Raw genomic sequence first — 24,454 nt, forward strand, 5'->3', positions numbered from 1 at the left:
CATTTATCCAAAGTCACTTACTCACCACAGAGGGAGCATTTAACATTTTGTCAAAGAGCTAAAAATAAGTGTAGATTACCAAACAATGTTTACAAGTAGCTAAAGTAAAGAAAAAATGAACAACATTAAAGATGAAGAAGTTAAAAGATTCTTTTTGTATACGTAAAGCTAGACTATGGAAAAAGTTAGGGGTTAGTCAGGTAAATGTGGAACATGTGTGATACCTCTGAGTTTTGATGTGATTCAGGGCTGGATTACTTGCTGCTGGTGCAATCCAGATTGATGGATTGTTTCAGTAATTTTATTAAAGGTCCAATGTGTAATATTGTGGAGGATCTATTGAGAGAAATGCAATATAATAAACATATCTTTGTGTAAAGAAAGACCTTACATAATGAAGCGTTATGTTTTATAACCTTAAAATGAGCTATTTCTATCTACATACACCACAAGTCCCCTTGGATGGAAGTCACCATGTTGTTTCTACAGTAGCCCTAAACAGACAAACTGCTCTACTGAGCGCATTTTGTTAATAAGTTATGTCCTTCGGCAAAGAAGTGAAAACATGACAATATCTTTCATCTGTGTCAGCCACCGAAGTGCTTTGAAGGGGAGGGGTGGAGTGAGCCGTTGGTTGCAATTTGCAACCTCACCATGAGATGTCGCTAAATTCATACACTGGACCGTTTAAAACACAATAGCAATCTATATTTTTACTTAGTCTGCATATTTCAATTTGACATGCTTAATTTAGTGAAAAGATTTATTCTGTTCCACCACATCTAGCTCTTTACAGTATGTGTAGGTCTGGGTTGTGTTTGCAATGTTTGGAGTTTTCAAGATTAGTGGCAAGGTTAGACCTTTAAAATATGTTTAAAGTTTTGTTTTAAATCAATTAACGTAGTAGCAGGTATACTAGATGCCTGCCTATAAATTGTAAACTCTGTTCTGTTAGTTACCCATTATCTGTAAAAAGATATGGACAGAAATTCTGATTACAAAGTCTGTAGATTTTCAGGTATTTATTAAAAAATCTATTTTATTTTATTTTAATGCAAATGTATGCAAAGGTTCCATTTGCATTAAAATTCATTAAAATAAAGGTACATAAGTCCAATTATTTAAAGTGAAGGTTGTATCAAAATCTTTTTAAGTTTTATTGGGTACCTAGAACAAGAAACAACAGGGAAACCTGTTGATTTTCATTAAATATTGACAGTTTAATACTGTGACCCAGGAGTGTTCCTGACAGTAGAATCTTGTTCCAAAGAGAATGTCACTGACTAGATGCTCTTTCCCAGATTTAGGCAGATTTAAGGTCTCAGTTAAAGGACACACAAGAGAGTTACACAATTTTGAAAATCTGACATAAGGTGTTTTTGGAGGATTTTTTGGCAGTTAGAAAGTTATCACCTGTGCAAACTTAGACCTACTGCTATAGGTCTAAGCTGATGACATAATAGGTGGATATGAACTTAGACTTAACTGATCCTTCACATAGGTCAACACTCTAAAACAGTGGTTCTCAAACGTTTTCGTTGTAAGGCCCCCTTTGTGTGGAGTGCATCGCTTTGCGGCCCCCCAAATAAATACTTATAATCTTAAACTTAGAATGTTCATGAAACCAAAAACAAATTCTGTTATACAATGCTGGAACATCAATACTTCTGGTTGGTCGTCCTGTTGTTGATGTTTAATTGCATAAAATTTATTATAAATTTCTATATTTTATATAATACCACAAATCCATCCATCATGGGGCCCCCAGCTTGAGAACCACTGCTCTAAAACACATATGCTTCCGCATGAATGTTTCTGAACTTCTTGCTACTTCAGATCGAAGAACAAAGTTGAACTCTGTTGTAAGTAAACTGGCTCCGTTTCTTTGTGTCTTATTAGGAACATACAGAGCCAGACCTGGTGGAACAGTTGCGTTCGGTGGGCAGTGTGGATGAACTCATGAGGATAGTTTACCCCAACTACTGGAGCATGCTGAAGTGTCGTTCCAAAACAGGAGCTCGCTTCCCTCACAGAGAGCCTGGCTCCACAGAAACAAGGTCGGAGGAGGCCTCCTTTGCGGCTGCTTACTTCAACTTTGAAATACTTAAAAGTGAGTGACTAATAATTTGTGACAGCCACAGTTTGTGCTGGCTATGTTTTCTGCCATTGCATTACAGCCAAGATTTTCATAGTTGTCAAGCACAATCCTGGCACAAAGTTTCCATAGGCTTTGTTTCAAACTGTGATTTGCAATAACTGCAGTGCATATTAATTGATGGTGGTCATTTTTAAATGCATCTCCTCATCCTACTCTTCCATTGCGCTTCCCACAGGTATTGAAACAGAGTGGAGAAAGACCCTGTGCATGCCACGCCAAGTTTGTTTAGATGTGGGGAAAGAGTTTGGGGCAGCTACAAACACCTTCTATAAACCACCCTGCGTGTCTGTCTACAGATGTGGGGGCTGTTGTAACAGTGAAGAACATCAGTGCATGAACATCAGCACTTCCTACATCAGCAAGACTGTGAGTGACGTTTACTTTTTATTAATCCAGTCTGTAGTGTTTGGTTCACTGTAATGCCTTTAAGATTACTGTATATATATATTGCATTGGCTTTTGTTTTACAGCTTGCTCGCCGGAGCAGAGATGGTCTGTTAAGCTTTGATTTAGTGAGTTGTGAAGAGGCAGCAGTTTGGTTGGAAGGTCATGGATGTGAATTGCTGCCTGCTGACAAAATGTGTGCTAACAAATTGCAGCTCATATTTCTCGCTCAATTTTCTTAAAGGGATATTTCACTACCAAATCAAAATTTCCCCATGTTTTACTCACCCTCAAGGTATCCTAACTGAATATGGTTTTCTTCTGGAGGAATAATCCAGTCAGAGTTATAATGCCACGTATCATTTTGCTTCCTAGTGGTAGAATGGGAGTGAAAGGGTGTTGATTTTTTGAAGCTCCAAAAAGTACATCCATCGATCAAAGAACTGCTTGACACAGCTCCGTGGTCTTAACAAAGGTCTTCTGAAGCGAATCGATCCGTTTGTTTAAGAGAAATATTCATATTGACAGCACTATTAACGTTGATGTCGAGGTCCCCATGTCCAGGTACTGGGCTACAGACATTACACTCCCAGTCTGGGCACAAAGCCTAAGCAAGAGATGCAATGTCAAGATATTGCAAAATATTTTAGGAAGATTTGGATTATAAAATGACATGCTCTTGTTTTCATTCAAGAAATGACTGGGTCAAAAGTTAAATGAACATGAATTTGGCTTTAATTAAATTAATAGTATGTTGGTACAACATTTGTATTTCTGTTTATCTGTCCACCCATACAATATGTAATAATGTAATGTAATAATGTAACTCAATATAACCTGAGGGAGGGAGAGAAAAATATTTTTTTATGGACTTCTACTTTCGCCTGACCCTTCTCTCACCTGCAAATACATAATACTCAGGCCATGTGGACTGTAAATACTCAGCTGAAGTGCTTTTATTATCGAGACTGGAGGGCTGACAAGTTTACAAAGTGAGCAGGACGGTGAAGCTTTTTGGATCGCTTGTCCTGGTAAAAATGGTTCCCCACTGAATTATGGACTTTTGCACACATGAAAGCAAGAAAGAAAAAGGTGCAGTAAGTCATCATGAGTGGATGTGCATTACAGAGAGTTGGGTGTGGATAAGAGTTTCTGGTTGCACTTTATTTTACAGTACGTGTACCTATAGTGTAATTACCTAAGAAAGAACTGGGTAGTATAAGGTAACTACATGATATAAATTTAGGTTTAGGGGTAGGTTCAGGGTTAGTACCTAGTTATTACCTACTTATTATATCGTCGCTGTCGGGCGGAATCCTCGCATCTCCAAAACCATTATTTTTCAGGAAATTAAAAAACTGCATATTTTTTGAGTTATTAAACATTGTATCGTTAAAGTTGGTATTATACCTTATATTGCTATCATATACTGTTGTGTACCAACATTAACACAACATTTCCCCAAAACCATGTTTAATCTGAGATACAAGGTTTATGACTTGGGAGCAGGGAGATACGAGATGACGCTGTCATTGATAAGGTACGGACACAGACTCGCTGCTGCCAGCAGTGTTCATCAAAATCTTCGGTCGCGTTGAGCCTTTTGACAAGAGACGAGGCTTTAAGAGCTAATGAAAGCTAATGATTGTGGTTACATACATCTTCCTAAACTCTATTTTAAACGTTAGAGCTATGAGTGATGCAATACCAAAATAAAACGTTAAACAGGCTGTCTAATATAGGCGGAAATTAATCTGCATGCAAATAAAGTCGGCGGTCGCGTTGAGCCTCTTGACAAGAGAAAAGGCTTCAATCGTTAACCAAAGCTAACGACTGTGGTTACATACATCTTCCTAAACTCTATTTTAAAGGTTTAAGAACTATAAGTGATGTAATACAAAAACGATGAGCTGACTAGGCTGTCTAATAGGCGGAAATTAGCCGAATCTGCTCGCAAACTTACCTTCGTGGCTCACGGGCTTCCTGCACTGAAGCATTACAGCTATCGATTTTTAAACAAAACAGGCCTACTCAAATGTATCTAACCTAACTATTTTCACTCGTTATTGTCTAAAAAACTTTCAATCAGGAGACGTAATGCCGAGAAGCTCCCGCGGAGTGAAGAAGAGGTGGAGTTACGAGACTCCTCAGACAGTTGAAGTGTCCAATGGAGTTAAGAGATTTGCTCTCAAGCTATTTTCAACACTTTAGATTGATTAATAATTTGTAAAAATAACAGACCCACATGGGGACTGACCAATAGCATCGATTTGTGAAAAAATATGAAATTGACCAAATTTGGACATAGGAGGTTTCCGCCCGACAGCGACGATATGTACTGTAATAAGTTCACAGGATGTACATGGGAAACAGGACTGTAAATTAAAGTGCTACCGTGTTTCTTTTAAATCTCTAAAATGTCATTTAGGATTTTGGTTATCATAAAAAATAAATAAATAAACACGTCTTTAACAAGTAATATTTTTACTATACCACCCGCATGTTGTTTGTGATTGCCATGCAACGTAATTCTAATATTACTATAATGTTTATGTAGTATGAGTGGTTCCAGGTGTGTGGTTTCAACATGATTTGAACATCGCCAAACTAGTTGAGCTTTGTACTTTCCAAACCAGGGCACTGGGTTCAGAACTGAGAACTGTCCCAGGGAATACACAAACTGATAAATATATAAAAAATGTTTTCTAACATTTTCAGTGCATGGTTAGTGTAGTCTGTATTGTTGGTGGTCTAATGCAGATACTTTCTCATGGATTTATAATGCTAAAGCAGTTGTCTGCAGATCTATCTGTGCGATTAGCAAGTGGCAACATGGCACTAACGCACATGGAAAGGTACACTACTCCCATGAACCTCAATAAACACCAACAAACTCATTCATTCTGTTTATATGTCAATATTTGTTCGGGTTTGTTGTATCCGTGTGAATTAGGCTTAAGAAGTGTAGATGGAGAACGATGGTACCTTGAGAAGTGAGGTGAGCCAATGCCAGGGGTCAAGTCAGATGGTATATTTTCCTCCCTTCATCAGGCACAGTTGATTTATGTGTGCCCAGGGTCATCATCTGAAGAGGAGGAATGGGTTTTGCTGAGTAGACAAGAAAAAGGGTTTATTGAATAGATTGGCTATCTTATAATGTTTCTAAGGATAAGCAGGTTTAAAGTTATTTCAATCCTACAGATCATAAGCAAACATGAATAAAAAGAGGATGTAGCACTACAACCAACTGAAAGTGTACAATATAAACACTTACGTGCAATATTGGTGGTGTGAATATTGCTTGATCTAGCAATATCTGCCCATCTTTCTTCCCCATTCTGCCTCAGCAGTTTCAGCCTGTAGTTCTGGTTGTGTCTGGTAAATGTGTACACTCACTGATTTCTCAGAAAGTTTCTTTGCAATCCTGCTTGCACAACACATTTACTGTAGATACAAGAGTCTTTATTTAAATACAAATGACTGTGACATGCAGCGCCAGAACTCTTAAAGTTCCAGAAACATTTATTACAGTTCACAGCTTACATTATTTGTGACTTGTTAGGCTTTTATTGAAAATGTCTCCTTTTTTCTACAGCTGTTTGAGATCACAGTTCCTCTCAAACAAGGGACCAAGCCAGTCACCATAAGCTTTGCCAACCACACTTCCTGCAGCTGTCTGTCAAAACTGGATGTGTACAGACAACGACACTCAATCATACGAAGAGCCTTACAAGAGTAAGTGTTCACTTTGTCTATTTAAACCCTACGAATCAGGTGTGTACACCTAAATATTTAATGTGTTTAACACTCAGACACCCAAACATTGATGTAGATTATGATTTTAGTCTACCACATTAAAAACAGGAGCGTTTTTAAAAACCATGTACCACATTATCATGGCAAGACATTGATGTTTGCAGAAGTGCTTTGGCTCTGCGTGGCGTCTTATGATGAGCGGATATGCGACTACACTGATGTGTGTACTTTGGATATAACTGCATCCAGTGACGTGTGGTAACTCATCAGATTGCTTTTCATATTGGTGGTGTAGTGTGACTGCCCATTGTTAAAGCCCACGGAGGTCTTCCTGTCTGTCTGTTGTTGTGCAAATTTCGTCAGGGAGGAAAATCCCAGTAGGGAATATAATGAACTTGCCATGCAGTGTTTTGGCTTGATGAAGTAATCATCACTAACCAGTTTAGAAAGCATATGTGGTTTCTGTGGCCTGCTGACAAAATGTGTGCTAACAAATTGCAGCTCATATTTCTCGCTCAATTTTCTTAAAGGGATATTTCACTACCAAATCAAAAATTACCCATGTTTTACTCTCCCTCAAGGTATCCTAACTGAATATGGTTTTCTTCTGGAAGAATAATCCAGGCAGAGTTATAATACCATGTATCATTTAGCTTCCAAGCAGTAGAATGAGAGTGAACGGGTTTTGATTTTTTGAAGCTCCAAAAAGTGCATCCATCAATTAAAAAACTGCTGGACACGGCTCCGTGGTCTTAACAAATGTCTTCTGAAGCAAATTGATGCGTTTGACTGCGCTATTAACTAGGGGTGTAACGATACTTCGTATTACGATATTTCGCGATGCAAAAATGATACGATGCGCATCGTAGAGAGATGGGGATACATTACGATATGTTTAATTCTATTCGTTCAGCAGTCAAGACGCTACCAGCTCTGTGCCAGCACGTCACATGTGCTTATCTCACATATGCGGTAGAGAGAGAAGTCTCTGTGAGATGGGGAAGCACAAGACACAATCTGTGTCTCCAAGTGGTTTACAAAGCGTCATATTTTCCTTTACAATCGCCATTAAAACACAGCAAACTTGAAGCGTCACTGCAGGCGAGTCACCCCGACACTCATTACAAAGGCAGCAAAAACGTTTTTATATGCCAATGTTAGTTTATCCGCTAACGTGAGCTGCTGCATAACGTGATATGCAACATAAAGTAAGCCAAAAAAAAAACAGTGTTGTTCCGATCATGAAGTGAGTCGTACTGTATATTAAAAGATCGAATGACATGCTAAAAAACAAGTATGTGATTTGCATGATTGCAGAAATGTAATACAGTATATGTAATGTCTTTTTGAAAGATTTTTCTCATTCATTACTGTCTCAAGCAAAGACAGCGCAGCTTCAAAGAGACACGAGCCAATAGCGCTTGAGCGTGAGCTCTGTCAGAGCATTTCATTGGTTGAATGTACTGAATGAACACGCCCTTCACTGAACGAACGAGTCAGTTGAGTCAAAATGAGACTGAATGAACTGCTACATGTCGTTCATGGTCTAATATTCTCTGTGTTACAAAAATGCATATCCAGTAGTTACTCAGCTTTTCTAAAAAATAAAAGTAATGACCAGGTTTAATTTAATTCCAAGGTAAAAGTAAATTATGTCGAAACAGTTAAATCTTTGTATGTATTTAATTACACGAATTAAATGAGTTAATCCAGATAGATTTTAGTAGACTAATATAATGTAGATTTTGTCGACTAAAAATAGACTAAAACTATGATCAATTGGGATGACTAAAACTAAATTGCATTTTAGTCAAAAGACTATGACTAAAACTAAATCAAAATTTGCTGTCAAAATCGACACTGATCTTATTTCTAATTTCAGTTAAGCCTTTAAAATGTTACAATTCTTTATTAAGTTGTATGTGCAACAAAATAAGTTACTGAAATTGTTAATATTTTGAAAATAAATGTTATTTGAATTTTTTATTTTGTTCAAAATATCGAGATGTGTATCGTATCGTGAACCCAGCATCGAGATATGTACCGAATCGTGAGCTGAGTGTATCGTTACACCCCTACTATTAACGTTGATGTCTAACTTCCGTCATCTCTCAAATGCACGTGAACCAGAGGCTTGTTCTTCCGGTAAATGACGTTGACGAAATCTCCCTCCAGAGTAGATGTTATCCTATTGGCTGAAAACGAAAAATGCAGTGTTCCTCACCGGAATTTACGACACGCTTGCGTCATCTGCTGGAAGAACAAGCCTCTGGTTCACATTCGAGAGATGACGGAAGCTTAGTAGCGCTGTCAATATGGATGTTAAGACCACAGAGCCGTGTCGAGCAGTTTTTTGATCGATGGATGCACTTTTTGGAGCTTCAAAAAATCAACACCGTTCACTCACATTCTACCGCTTGGAAGCAAAATGATACGTGGTATTATAACTCTGACTGGATTATTCTTCCAGAAGAAAACCATTTTCAGTTAAAACATGGGGACATTTTGATTTGGTAGTGAAATATCCCTTTAATCTGCAAATGCGGGGGTAGTGCTACCTGACTACTGATACAGGTAGAATCATATGAAAACATGGAATATAAAAAACATGGAATATGATGACCCCTCGAAAACGATGTGGTACATCTCAAGGGGTTTATCCTATTAATATGTTTCATATATAATAGGGCTCTAGAGTGCAACCAATTTGGTCGCACGTGCGACCTTATATCTCAATGGTACGACTAAGAAAAATCTGAGGTCGCACCGGTGCGACCAGTTGTTCGAGGGAGAAAAAAAGTCTCCGCAACTCTGAAAGTCTCCCTGTGATTCAACAACAGACACACATTAGACCCATATCGTGGTCTTAACCAATCAGAGATAGTGAAGGGCGGACCCCCCTCTGATTGGCCGTGGTCCAGATTTTCCTGTACGTGTGTGTACCAGAGGTCGCGTTAAACGAAAATTCTCTGTCATTGACAGTTTTTTTTTACCAGTGACGGAAAAATCTGAAGGCCGTCCGTCCGTCATTGTGACGGATTACAATGAGGGCAATTTGTAACTCCCCGTTTCCCTTCATTAGAGCGTGATATGCTCGCGAAGGGACATGCGTGTTTTCACCCGTCATTGTTACCGACTAGACATATGTGATGCGATCTGGGAAAACCCGTCGGATGTCGCGCTAGCTGAGACACGGGAAAGACAGTTCACCTATCAAAGTAAACCACATAACATGAAGAATGAAGGAGTATCAATGCACATTTCCCGCCAGTCCTGTGTAAACTACGGCAAAGTTTTTTATACAATGTTTTCGTGAGATGACAGAGCTCCCCGTCTGCAGCACCGGGAGTTATCCGATCGCAACACATACAAGGGATGATCAAAAGTCCAGACACTATGCACATGATAAACAACGTAAAACTTGCTCCACTGCTTATTAGTTGTTGTCCGTAATGTTTGCTAGTTCCCTATCGATACTTCACTCGTACTGCGTAGCAGGACGCTATGGGGAAAACTCATTTTTCTCCGATGACTGAAGCTTTACAATAACGCAGTGAATACTGCACTGCCATTGGTGCTTGCAAAGTAAAACTTTGAGCCAATGGCAGCGAAGCTGCACGGACCTATGGCGATGGTGCCCGCCAAAATGGGCGGGGTTTATGGCTATATAAGCAGACACATCACCGTAGGGTCCTCTGATTTCTTCTCCTTCAGCAACGACTTCTACCTCGCTACTCGGACTGATAGCTTCGCCGTCGGAAAAAGCACTGCAGCGGACTGGACCTCTCTGCTCAGCGATTCGCTGATCTCAGCAGCGCCGGTTCCTGTTCCCTGCCACCATCCGGCAAGCTCTAAAAAAGCAAATTTCCATTGAGCAAATTTCCTGCGGCGTTGTTGCAAATGCCGCGCCGTCACTGTCATTTGTGTGGGATATCCCTGCACGCCGCTGATGGTCACGGCGAGTGCGTCTCATGCTTGGGAGTTTCCCATGCTCAAGACGCACTCAGAGAGACGGAATGCCCTCATTGCGAGAACATGAGTCTCTCCTCTCTGCGCTCGCGGATAGCTTTCTTCTCAGACAGCGAATCTGCTTCTCGATCCCTCCTGCTTCACTCTACGGAGACAAAGCAGCGGGGTAGAGGAACTAAGCGCTCGGGGAAGCGCGAGCTCACGTCCCCTCGGTGTGCCTCGCCTTCTCCACAGAGAGAAAATTCGCTGGTTCGTTTTTCCCAGGCCGCGGCATGGTCTCGTTTGGTGGAAGCGAATTCGAGGAAGACGACAGCATGTCATTAGCGGCTTCAGACGGGGAGTGTCGGGCTCGGTTTTTGACCTCGCCCCCCTGCCGTCTATAGAGCACAGCGAAGCCGCGCCAGGTCTGGATTCCGAGCTTTTTCGGGTCCTTACTAAGGCTGTGGAGGAGCTGGGCTTAGAGTGGTCCTCTCCGGAGGAACCCGCTCGCAGCCACCTGGACGAATGGTTCCTGCCGGGGTGCCGCCAAGCCCCTCGTCAACGAACTTCACCGTTCTTCCCGGAGGTTCATGATGAACTCACCAGGTCATGGCGCGCTCCCTACTCAGCCCGTCTACTACCCTCTTCTTCCTCCGCTCTCACCTCGGTTGACTGCGCGGAAGAAAAAGGATATTAGAAGCTACCTCCCCTGGATGAGTCGGTGGCCGCACATCTGTGTCCGCCCTCGGCCATCGGTTGGACGGCAAAAGCGGCCCATCCCTCCAAGCCCTGCAAAACCACCTCGGCCCTCACTGGACGCGCATTCTCGTCCGCCGGCCAAGCGGCTTCAGCATTGCATTCCATGGCAGTGCTTCAAGTGTACCAGGCCAAACTCCTCCAGGGCATGGACGGGTCCGGTACAGATATCGCGCCCTTCAAAGAGCTGCGGAGCGCGACGGATCTCGCCCTACGCACCACCAAGGCCACGGCCCAGGCGATAGGCAGATCGATGGCCAGTCTCGTGGTGCTCGAGCGCCATCTGTGGCTGACGCTCACAGAGATCAAGGAAGCAGACAAGGTCCCCTTCCTCGATGCTCCAATATCCGCTGCCGGCCTCTTCGGACCAGCAGTGGAGGGTTTTGCGGAACGCTTCACCGCAGCGCAGAAATCTTCGCAGGCCATGAAGCACTTCCTGCCCAAGAGACCCGGGTCCAGACCTGCGTCGGCTCGCCCCAAGCCAGCACCAACTCAGCAGCCGGTGAAGGCCACGCCCCCCGCTGCCCAGAAGGTAACAGGAGCTGAGACGCGTCAACGATCTCGCTCCGGGAGACGTTTCCCCCACCCTCAGCGTCAGGGACCCCGGCCAAAAATCACGCTGGACCCTGCGCCTCAGGCACCATCCTGAGACCGAGGAAAGGAAGAGGAAGGGACCGTGTCTCGCTGCGGCTGGACCTCCTTCAAAGAAGGCTCTTTTGTTCGCCCAAACACCCCGTTCTGTTCCAGGTGCCGGCGAAAATGTGTTTTTGTTTCAAAATGTGAATGCCGGGTCTGTTCTAACGCCCGCACAACCCACCGCTGTTATAGCGGGCACTTATATAAAACACAAACATTGTCAGAAAAAGAGCAACCTTCCTCTTCCACTCTCCACAGGAGTCAAGCCCCCGAAAGGCGGCATACCTCCCCAATGCATTCAACCCCTTGCCATACGGGCCGAGGCCTGGCGGGCCATCCCCGGGATATCGGATTGGGTAATGGGAATAATATCTCAAGGATATTCACTCCAGTTCGCTCGCAGACCCCCGCGTTTCCGCGGGATGATCACCACCCGAGTCCAGAGCGCGAGTTCACACGTTCTGCGCACGGAGTTGGTGAACTTACTGGACAAAGGAGCCATAGAACCGGTTCCTCCAGACCAAACCGAGTCGGGCTTTTACAGCCGCTACTTCCTCGTACCCAAAAAGGATGGCGGTCTCCGCCCCATCCTCGATCTCAGACATCTGAACCGCGCCCTTATGAAACGGCGTTTCAGAATGATTACACTGAAACAGATCCTCTCGCAAATATACCCAGGGGACTGGTTCTTCTCCCTGGATCTGAAAGACGCATACTTCCACATCCAGATAGCCCCCCATCACAGACGATTCTTGAGATTCGCCTACGAAGGGGTTGCATATCAATACATGGTCCTTCCATTTGGACTGTCTCTAGCTCCTCGCACTTTCACGAAGTGCATGGACGCGGCTCTATCCCCTCTCAGGCAGACGGGAATCCGCATTCTGAACTACCTCGACGACTGGCTTGTTCTAGCACAGTCAGAGGAAGAGCTAAGGTCCCACAGGTCCCTCCTCCTCAGTCACCTGGAATGCCTGGGACTCAGAATCAACCTCGCCAAAAGCGCTCTGTCCCCCAGCCAACGGATTTCGTTCCTGGGGGCGGTTTTCGATTCGAACCGTCTGACGGCCAGAATCACGCCAGACCGTGCCCTAGCCATTCAGCAGCTCGCGGCCTCTTTTACGCCCGGAGCGTCACGCTCCCTCAAGGCGTTTCAGAAGATGCTGGGTCTCATGGCCTCCGCATCTCAAGTACTGCAGTTGGGTGTTCTTCGGATGCGTCCTCTGCAATACTGGCTGAAACCGAGAGTTCCGCCTCACGCTTGGCGTCTCGGACACCTACGCATCTGGGTGGATCAGGTCTGTGTAACAGCTCTAGCCCCATGGAGGGATCCTCTTTGGTTGGAGCAGGGTGTGCCCCTGGGCACCACATGCAGACGAAAGGTGGTCACAACAGACGCCTCCAAAACGGGTTGGGGGGCTCTGTGCGATGGCACACCGGCCTTCGGCCACTGGCCGATTCAGGAAAAGGGCCTACACATCAACTGCCTAGAAATGCAGGCAGTATGGCTGGCTCTTCGCCACTTCCTGCTGGTCTTACGGGACCGCCACGTCTTAGTCCAATCAGACAGCATGACAGTGGTGTCCTACATAAATCACCAGGGAGGCCTCTCCTCAAGACGCCTTTTCTCCCTGGTACTTTGCCTCTTGGAATGGGCTCAGTGCAATCTGCGCTCACTAAGGGCAACTCATGTGCCAGGCAGACTGAACCAGGGAGCAGATATGCTATCTCGGAGCAACGTCCCTTCAGAGGAATGGACGCTCCACCCCAAGTCGGTTCAAAAAATTTGGGAAGTCTTCGGCAAGGCAGAAATCGACCTTTTTGCCTCAAAAGACAACACTCATTGCCCAACCTATTTTTTGAAGGACAGGGATGCCTTGGCCCACAACTGGCCCAGCTGGCTCCTCTATGCCTTCCCCCCGATCGCTCTCATACCACAGATGATCAGGAGGATCAGAGAACAGGCGCACAAGGTGCTGTTCGTAGCCCCACTCTGGAAGAACCAGCCCTGGGTTGCGCAACTGTCTCAGCTGCTCGTAGCAGCCCCGTGGCCTATTCCCCTGAGACGGGACCTCCTCTCTCAGGCAGGCAACACGATTTGGCACCCCCAGCCAGAGCTGGGGGTGCTAAGGTCCTCCCCGAGAGCCTAAGGTCCTCCCCGAGAGTGTCATGAACACAATATCACAGGCTAGAGCTCCGTCTACTAGACGACTCTATAACCTCAAGTGGTCTGTCTTCTCCACCTGGTGTACAACCCGCGGCGCAGACCCAGAATCCTGTGACATATCACTAATTCTGTCCTTCCTGCAAGAGCTGTTGGATAAGGGCCGCTCCCCTTCCACGCTCAATGTCTATGTGGCAGCAATTGCAGCTTCTCATGCCCCCATAGCGGGCCAAGAAGTGGGAAAGAATGACTTGGTCTTTCGTTTCTTGAAGGGTTCCAGGCGGCTACGCCCTCCTCGCCCCCTCACCGTTCCCATATGGGATCTGCCCACAGTGTTGAGAGCTCTGAAGGGCCCTTCCTTTGAGCCTCTACAGTCTGCGGACCTCCGTCCCTTAACGCTTAAAACCGCTCTGCTGCTAGCATTAGCATCGGTAAAACGTGTGGGCGATCTACAGGCGCTCTCTGTGAGCCCCTCCTGTCTTGAGTTTGGGCCTGACAACTCTAAGATAGTCCTCAAACCTAGACATGGTTACGTACCTAAGGTGCTCTCTACTCCATTTAGAGCACAGGTAGTGACACTTTCCGCGCTCCCCTCCTCCGAGCAGAACCCGTAGCTGAATCTGCTCTGTCCAGTCAGAGCGCTTAAGATTTACATTGAGCGTTCCGCCCCATTCAGGCGGTCAGAACAGCTTTTTGTCTGCTTTGGCAACCGCACTAGAGGGTCTCCGGTCACGAAGCATAGACTATCTAAATGGATAATTGAGGCTATCGCGCTGGCATACTCTTCCTTGGGCCTTCTATGCCCCACGGGAGTTAGAGCCCATTCTACTAGAGGTGTCGCCTCTTCCTGGGCATGGTCTAGCGGAGTCTCCATAGCGGATATTTGTGCGGCGGCCTGCTGGGCTTCGCCTTCCACATTTACCAGATTCTACAGTCTGGACGTTCCGGCCTTACAGGCCCGGGTCCTTTCTGCTTAAGACTACTGCTGGGCTGGGGTTGCCCTCAACCACACCAGCACCTAGCACACTACTGGGACGATTAACCGGATTAGGCCACCTATTAGCTTGGCTTTTCCGCCTTCCACAGGATTCCCTGCCTCATACCTATCCTCGAGCCACGGCTTCGGGATTATATGATGTTTTCGTTCCACTTGTAGCACGGCGGGATTATACTGGTTCCCCATAGCGTCCTGCTACGCAGTACGAGTGAAGTATCGATAGGGAACGTACTCGGTTACTAACGTAACCTCGGTTCCCTGAGATACGGGAACGAGTACTGCGTTCCTGGCCGTGCTTACAAGCTGCATATGGTCGTCGCTTCAGTCGAAGTAACCCGAGGACCCTACGGTGATGTGTCTGCTTATATAGCCATAAGCCCCGCCCATTTTGGCGGGCACCATCGCCATAGGTCCGTGCAGCTTCGCTGCCATTGGCTCAAAGTTTTACTTTGCAAGCACCAATGGCCGTGCAGTATTCACTGCGTTATTGTAAAGCTTCAGTCATCGGAGAAAAAGGAGTTTTCCCCATAGCGTCCTGCTACGCAGTACTCGTTCCCGTATCTCAGGGAACCGAGGTTACGCTAGTAACCGAGTACATTTCCTTGTGTAGTGATAATGGCAGAGCTCTCGTTCTTTAAGTGTGCCCTGCACCATTTTCCTTACTTTCGTTTTATTCAAATGGTTTTGTACAGTATTTTTATAGACTTCAACACTGGGAAATGTTTTTTTATTAAATTGTTATTAGAGTAAGTCTTTTACTACTGTAAATTGACTTTTACTTGTGATACTGGACTGTTGTGCTTTTATTTTCATCACTTAACTTTAAACCCGTTTTCCTCCAAATTCCGATCCTGAAAATCCTAGCGCTTCCGCTGACCTCAGCCATAACTTTTGTTACATACACAAGGTATGAGCAAAATAAAAACTGATTTGGAAAGGGCTTGGTATCAAAAACTGTAATATATAAATTTGCACCATGTGTTGGGTTTTCCCAGATCGAATCACATATGTACATAAACATTAAAACATTAAATATATAGATGAATATAAACAACAATGGCTTTATTGGGCATTCAGTTGTATTAAAATACAACAAGTTCCGAGATGCAAGTACAGCGTGATGATGTCACGAACATACTAATTACCACCTAACGCCACCTTGCACCATAGTGACGGGTAATAATAGATTATGACAGATTTTTTACGAGCCTGTCAGTCAAAATGATGGACAATAAAAAAGTCTAGCGCAACCTCTGGTGTGTTCGTGTGAAAATGCGTGTGCTGCAGTCAGACAGAGAGGTGAGGAGCCTATAGGCCCGTCAGTTAAACTGAGTGGATGTAGCCGCGGATGATGAGAGAAGATGAAAAGAACGACTGACAACTTTTTCGTGAATAATGTTAAGTTATGGCCTGATCCGTCCGAAAATCATAAGCAATGCTCTGACACAGAGCCATCAACCTCCCAGGTTATGTCAAGCCCTGGTCCATTTATCTTGAGATGTTTTAAGTTTATATTTCAGTTCAGTGAAGCACTTTAAGCACCAACACTTTTTCAGTAAGTTACCTTTCTTGTAGAATTGTTCTTCAAATAAAGAACTTTATGTTGACCAGATTGTTCGTTAATCATTTACAAGTCAATTTTGCCTATATGGACAGCGATTAAAAAAAAAGTGAATTGGTAAAACTGCGGTGTTAAATGCGATGCGGTTGAAAATTTGGGTGCACCTAACTTTTGTGGTGGTGCACCTAAGAAAAAAAGTTAGGCGCACCAGTGCAAAAAGTTAGTCTAGAGCCCTGTATAAAATGACCATGAACAGGATTTGAACATCTTAATTATGTGATAAGGATCAAATAATATGAGTCAAACAATGGGAAAGTGGTTCATTGTAGTCTAATACCTGATACAATTTATTTACTGAATTAAAGTTATAGTTCACCCAAAAGTGAATATTCTGTCATATTTTACTCACACTCATGTCATTTCAAACTTGTATGACTTTCTTTTGTTCACAAGTTACAAGTTAGTAACCAAACAGCGTCTGCACCTATTCACTTCTATTGTATGGACACAAAACCAATGCAAGTAAATGGGTGCCAGTTAACAACATTCTTCAAAATATCTCCTTTGGTGTTCTGCGGAAGAAAGAAAGTCATACAGGTTTGAAATGAGAGGAGGGTGAGTAAATGATGACAGAATTTTCACTTTTGGGTGAACTATCCCTTTAAAAATAATAAAAAGCTGACGATCTACATGTGTATTTGGGGTCTGTCAGTAGTTCTGCTGTAGTAAGAGTGTGTGTTACTTGGTCAAAGCCACATTGGATTTGTATCAAAACACTTAATTTGAAACACGGAACAACACTTACGGCCTTGAGTTTTATCCATTAGAGAGAGAGAGAGAGAGAGGAGCAGTGAGGTAGAAAAACATGCAGATGTGTAAGTGATACTCTTCCCATACCTCCCCAATTTTGGTTAAAACATCACTAAATATGTAAAGTAAACCATATTCGGTGTAGTTGAGTAAAACTGTCCTTTTACTGTTTAAGGCGACTTAGAGGCAAGAACAACACAACACCACAGTCTGTTTCCTATCATGAGATATTTTTTACATGAGGCACACCCCGTTTTCAACTCTATGTTGTTCTCTTGCATACTTTGTGTAAATGTTTATCATTTTTATCCTCTCAGAGAATGAAAGATAAGCTCGTACGCCTTTTCATGACAGACATCAGTGCACCAAGCAGTGATTCACTTGCAACGAAAGTGGAGAAAACGAGTGAAATGACTTGTTAATAATGTGCGCTTGGTGTGTAAAACTGCTGTTTCTTTGTTTGAGAACATGTGTGGCAGTGGACACCAGTGTATTACAGCATTGATCTGTTTGCAAACAGGGGAAGTGACACCGAAATGTTAACTTGTGATGTGCGGCTCACGCCAGCAACACATTTTGAATATTGGAAAGCATTTAATACAGAGCTGTTGCGTTACATTTGATGTCTTCAGTTTATGATGAGTTACTCAACGCTCGTTCGAACGAAATGCGGTGTTGCGTAAGCACTCAAATATTTAAATGACTTTTTCTCGTTGGATTTTGATGCTGGCTAGTGGACAAACAGATTTATTAATGGTGTTTACAAACCGTCAACAGCTTCCATAAATCAAGCCGTTAATTATTTGTCTCGAATGTTAAAACGTCATTACCACAACTAACCGTGAGTCCATCGGCAGAGAAATAAAAGAACTGTTTATTGTTATGTGTTTCAGCACTGTTTTTTTTCAGTCATCCCCTGTCAGAGTGATTTGCAGTGAAAAGGAAAGAGACTTTATCCCCCACAAGGTTCCGCATAGCCAGGCCTTGCTTAAGAAAAAGCAGATGTGTTCCTAGGGCGACCTGCACTGAGGAAGTGTGTTATATGTTGTTTTGGTTTCCTGGACACACTGAGGCTTCATCTCCTCATTCCTCTCGTGCTTTCACGCAAGTGGCGACGGCGTAACGTCTGCGTACGTGAGATCCAACCTTTTGGAGATGCGCGGTGGCACGGATTCCGCTGCGGTGTTTTACCGTGTTGCACGCTCTTGTAATTCTTTACAGCTGTCTGTAAAGCTGTCTTTTACCGCTGTAAAGGTCGACAGCCATGCGATCCCATCCGTGTTTCGCAGTGTGCTCTCCGGATTCTTTCTTCAACGTTTTTCATTTAATCTGACTCCAATGCCAGATTAATTCAAGATCACTCCCGGTTCGGCTTGAAATGCTTTCAGCTTGATTCTAATCTTGAAAAATCCTGCCGTAACCTGCCGCCATCTGATATAAGGGCAGTCGGCCGCCGGGGGCTTTGACACAGGGTGGTCCGCTCCAAGGTGCTCGTGCATTTAGCCAATCACTCAAAGCATGATGCAAATCGCACCACGGAGAAGAACGTTTAACTCAGATTTGTGGTCTAGAGAGGGTAACGTAGCATATAAAAGCTGTCGTTGTTATCAGAGCCTGTGCAATGCGATGGCAGAGGCCTGGTAATGATTATCAGCAGTTGGCTAGAGTTTTGTTGCGTTCTTGCTTTTCTCACTCTGTATTGTTTGGGAGATGATGACTCACCATGTAGGAAAGAGAGACTCGCCATGAGGATAAACATTCAGACATTAGTGAGGCTATGAAAACGGCACACTGTAAACTAATGACATTTGACCTCTAGGTGGTCTTTCTGGTTTACATATGCCAGTGGGTGTGTGTTCTATTGTTCATCAGTTCATTGGGATTTTACTGTCGGTTTCCAAATCTTGTAAACTACTTATTCAAGCACATTTGTAGTGATCAGCTAACCAACACTGAATGGTTTTATGCCATTCCAAACCTCTATGACTTTCTTCTTTGGAAGAATGTTAGTAAAACAACATTGGCTCCATTGACTTCCATTGTATGGACACAAAACCACTGAGGCATTTTATCTTCCACAGAAGAAAGAGTCACATACCAGTTGGCAATGGGTGAATAAATGATGCAAGAATTTGCAAATTTTTCTGGGGCAAACTATCCCTTTAAGCAATCAAATATGTATATATACATATACAGTATGTATACATGTAGCCTATATATATATATATACACTCACCTAAAGGATTATTAGGAACACCTGTTCAATTTCTCATTAATGCAATTATCTAATCAACCAATCACATGGCAGTTGCTTCAATGCATTTAGGGGTGTGGTCCTGGTCAAGACAATCTCCTGAACTCCAAACTGAATGTCAGAATGGGAAAGAAAGGTGATTTAAGCAATTTTGAGCGTGGCATGGTTGTTGGTGCCAGACGGGCCGGTCTGAGTATTTCACAATCTGCTCAGTTACTGGGATTTTCACGCACAACCATTTCTAGGGTTTACAAAGAATGGTGTGAAAAGGGAAAAACATCCAGTATGCGGCAGTCCTGTGGGCGAAAATGCCTTGTTGATGCTAGAGGTCAGAGGAGAATGGGCCGACTGATTCAAGCTGATAGAAGAGCAACTTTGACTGAAATAACCACTCGTTACAACCGAGGTATGCAGCAAAGCATTTGTGAAGCCACAACACGCACAACCTTGAGGCAGATGGGCTACAACAGCAGAAGACCCCACCGGGTACCACTCATCTCCACTACAAATAGGAAAAAGAGGCTACAATTTGCACGAGCTCACCAAAATTGGACAGTTGAAGACTGGAAAAATGTTGCCTGGTCTGATGAGTCTCGATTTCTGTTGAGACATTCAAATGGTAGAGTCAGAATTTGGCGTAAACAGAATGAGAACATGGATCCATCATGCCTTGTTACCACTGTGCAGGCTGGTGGTGGTGGTGTAATGGTGTGGGGGATGTTTTCTTGGCACACTTTAGGCCCCTTAGTGCCAATTGGGCATCGTTTAAATGCCACGGCCTACCTGAGCATTGTTTCTGACCATGTCCATCCCTTTATGACCACCATGTACCCATCCTCTAATGGCTACTTCCAGCAGGATAATGCACCATGTCACAAAGCTCGAATCATTTCAAATTGGTTTCTTGAACATGACAATGAGTTCACTGTACTAGAATGGCCCCCACAGTCACCAGATCTCAACCCGATAGAACATCTTTGGGATGTGGTGGAACGGGAGCTTCGTGCCCTGGATGTGCATCCCACAAATCTCCATCAACTGCAAGATGCTATCCTATCAATATGGGCCAACATTTCTAAAGAATGCTTTCAGCACCTTGTTGAATCAATGCCACGTAGAATTAAGGCAGTTCTGAAGGCGAAAGGGGGTCAAACACCGTATTAGTATGGTGTTCCTAATAATCCTTTAGGTGAGTGTATATATATATATATATATATATACGTATATATTAGTGTTGTCAACGGTAACGCGTTAACGCATGCAATTAATTTTTTCAGATAACGCTTTAAATATATTTAACTCCATTAACACAACATCCGTTTTTTCTGTCATCATTGTCTAGCATTACGTGCAATAGTAATAACTTCTCTTTCGTGCTTGAATGAACAAAAACACACAAGATCATGCCAGAAAGTAAATTTTTTAGTATTTTATTGATTAGTCTTCAACGAGTTAAATGAAAGCTGTGTCCCAAATCACATACTATGCCCTTAAACTATGCACTCTGCACTCAACCATGTAGTGTATGAAGTTTAGAAGGGTAGTATCGTCCCAAATGGAATACTAAACTGTTTTATACTAACCGGAAGCATATCGGTTTCCCAGACGAGCGCAAATGACGTCAATCGCACGGCACAATGCGTGTGAATAAAAATCAACTTGAACATTGTACAATTAATGTAGTTTTCATCTGTTTTGCCCAGCATTACTTTAATTATCATCAGATTGAAGCGTTATCACTCTGCAGGAGAGTTTCGCTCGAGCAGCATCTGATAGCCCCGCCTCCCTTCAGCTAAGTGAAACTGCGACCGCTGAGTGCGTGAAGTGTCCACAGTTCCACACTTCATATTTTTGGTTGAAAAAGTGCATCATCCGGGTACTTAAAGTGAACTTTTTTGAGGATTTTGAATGTGAACGCACTACTCACACTTTATACTACAAAATGGCGTAGAATAGTGCACAAGTGTGGGATTTGGGACGCACCTGAAGTCTTAAAATGAATGCAAAGAGTAGTGAAAATAGGAAGCGCAGACCTGATTAGAGCGGCAGCTCTTAAAGAGGCTGCGTTCTTAAACGTGCTGCTGTGACTCCTGTCACTAATGTTAATCAAAGAACAAAAGAAAAGAGAAATCAATGTGATTTTGTAGCTTTAATGAGGATTCTTGTGTATTTCATGTATTTAGCAGTAAAGACTTATAAAGTGTTTGAGAATTGTATTTATTTTCTGTATATTTCCTACCTGTTAGTCAGGTAGAAAGGGCACACTTAGGCTATTATAATAGGTTTGATTAGTAGAAAAAATATATATATTTAAAAAATACATCAGTTGCAAAGCCAACAATATACATAAAATGATGCCGTTAAAGAAATGTGTTGTTTCTACATTAATTTGGAGACAAAATGTGAAATTATTAGAATGTTAAAGTATATTTAAAAACATAAATGCTGTGTGTGATTAGTTAGTCACATTTATAAAAGAGAGATACAGCTGTGCGATTATTTCCGGAAAAGCACAAGCTGCTAGTGGTAGGACTAGTGGTGAGAGTGGGATGGAACTACAGCACGAGCAAGCAACACATTAATCCCTTCGTGTTTTGTACATTATGTACGTACACGCCGATTGGCAACAAAAAAATTGCAAAACATGTATGACTTAGTTTGACTTACCGCGTGCAGTTCATGTACCGCATCTTTTAGCAATGGGACCGCGCCATCTATCAGCTTCAAACGATCTCCAAATCCAGCGTTATATCCACCGTTTATATAACATCCATCACTGAAATGCCATGAACAAACAAACAGACCTAAACTTCACTATCGCAAGAGTAACGAGCTGCAGCGCAGCCCATCTTGACGCAAGGCCGATAAGCTTGATGGTAAGCGGGTCTCGCTCGTCGGTTGGCTCGTGGGCGGGCTCTTTCTTTCGCCTTGCCGTGCTTTTCAGGGAGAATGGCCAATCGTTTTTTTATAAAAAGAATTATAAAAAACTTTCCGAAACAAGTTTGAGTGCTGGGGGAGTGTATCAAGTACAGAAATACTACGTCATACGTCCAACTTTAACAAGTTGACAGTGGTGGAAAGATTACTGGAAATTTGTACTTAAGTACAAGTACTGTTACATTGCTGAAATTGTACTCAATTACAAGTAAAAGTACTGGTGTTAAAAAAGTAATTGAGTAAAAGTAAAAATTACTTTTCTCAAAAACTACTCGGAGTACTAGTTACTCGTTACTTTTTAGGCTGTGTTATTTAATGAATTAAGAATAATTATTAATAATCAAATTTGGAGATTTATATAGAAAATAGCTACTTTTAACAAAACGCATCTTTACCTTACTGATAAAGCATATAACTGGATACAACTCAGACAAAATAACCATTCAATGTGTTGTTCTGTCTGTCTGTCTGTCTATCATGAGCTCAGTTTTCCAGTTAAAACCATTTATGCACTTCCAACACTGTTCAATCATGTGTACTAGGCCCCACAATGCAGAAATTTCGAACTGTGCAAGAAACTGAATGTTATTTACAACATTATAACTGGTAATGCACAGTTTGCGAAACTGCTTCGCATGCGTTCCAATCGCATATGTTCCCTACTCACTTATAAGGGCAGAGCACTTGATGTAGAGACTTTGGAGAGAGATGGACAATTTTATCTCATGATATAGCCGTTTGGATGAAACTTGCGAACGGAGTATTACAGGAACTCAATATTTCTCCATATCTCGAACGAGCCTTCGTATTGTGTCCCTTTCCCGCAGTGACTTTCAAGTGTGCAAAAGTATGCCTGCTGCACACGTTTGTCCTCCTCCATGATTAAACTAAATTGGTGGCAGATGTCTTGAAATCTGTGTGACTCAAGTTTTCTATGCACGATTTGAGTGGACGGGGTCATGTAACGGGACTGATTATTTTCCTAGGCCAATCACATGAAAATGAAACGTATAAAGTAGCGACAACAATGTGAGGAAAAATAGCGCAGTAAAAGTACCGATACAGCACTAAAAATGTACTCAAGTAAAAGTAAAAGTACACTTAAAAAAGTACATTTCCTGAAAAAAAACTACTCGATTACAGTAATTTGAGTATTCGTAATTCGTTACTTTACACCACTGCAAGTTGACCATGTTAAGCATGAGAAGCCAGCATGTTTAACAGTGTAAATGATACCCGATCTTTAAACAAATGAAATAGTGTACGTTTAATTTCACTATACGTGTGCGATTAATCGCAGTTAATCAATGTAAATCTATTGACAGCCCTAATATATATATACATATATATATATACTTTGTATATATACAGTGTATATATATATATATATATATATATACTTTGTATATACAGTATATAGCTTATATACACTGTAAAACTTTGCTGTAGTTTTGCAGCAGGTTTGCCAGTAACTTACTTGTAGATTTAATTACTGCTTAATACTATTTTCCAATTAGTACTGTTTTCAATTACTTTAATCAAAATTAAAACACGTTGACTTTTGATATTCAAAATGAGCAAGAAAAGACTGGCATTAGTACAGCAACAAGATGACATTCTTCCTAAGCATTTTTGTCTTGTTTTCTAGTAAAAAATATTTAAAACTTCTTAAATTACGATACATTTACATAACAAGAAAAGTGACCTAAGATATTTAGTCTTGTTTCATGAAAGAAAAATATATAAATTAGGTAAGTTTATGTTTTAAACAAAATTATATATTAAATCTACAGTAAGTTACTGGCAAACCTGCTGCGAAATTACAGCATAGTATTACAGTGTATCATTTAAAGTGGCCGTAACAGTTTCTGCATATCTAATTTTAATCTTGAGTATTTACAGAATAGTATCACACCTTTCAAATATCCGTAGAGTCTTTAGTTTGATCACATTTATTAAAGACAGATACATCTGTACAATTATTTCTAAAAACATACGACGTGTGCATGGGGGAGGGCGGAACTAATGCACGTGCCCACCCATTGCCAACAAAACACAGACATATGACTCAGTTTCACTTACCACGTGCGGTT

General features: G+C 42.5%; 1 protein-coding gene across 1 annotated transcript in view; it reads left to right on the forward strand.

The window, feature by feature from the left end:
• vegfc (vascular endothelial growth factor c) overlaps positions 1–24,454 on the forward strand; it is a 61,903-nt gene that overhangs the window by 19,694 nt on the left and 17,755 nt on the right. Inside the window, exons 2-4 of the mRNA XM_057332604.1 lie at positions 1,900–2,110; positions 2,334–2,524; positions 6,138–6,277. Of these exons, the coding sequence (XP_057188587.1) occupies positions 1,900–2,110; positions 2,334–2,524; positions 6,138–6,277 (542 nt within the window). The remainder of the gene's footprint in view (positions 1–1,899; positions 2,111–2,333; positions 2,525–6,137; positions 6,278–24,454) is intronic.

The sequence above is a fragment of the Triplophysa rosa genome, linkage group LG4, assembly GCF_024868665.1.
Source record: "Triplophysa rosa linkage group LG4, Trosa_1v2, whole genome shotgun sequence".
Lineage (NCBI taxonomy): Eukaryota > Metazoa > Chordata > Actinopteri > Cypriniformes > Nemacheilidae > Triplophysa > Triplophysa rosa.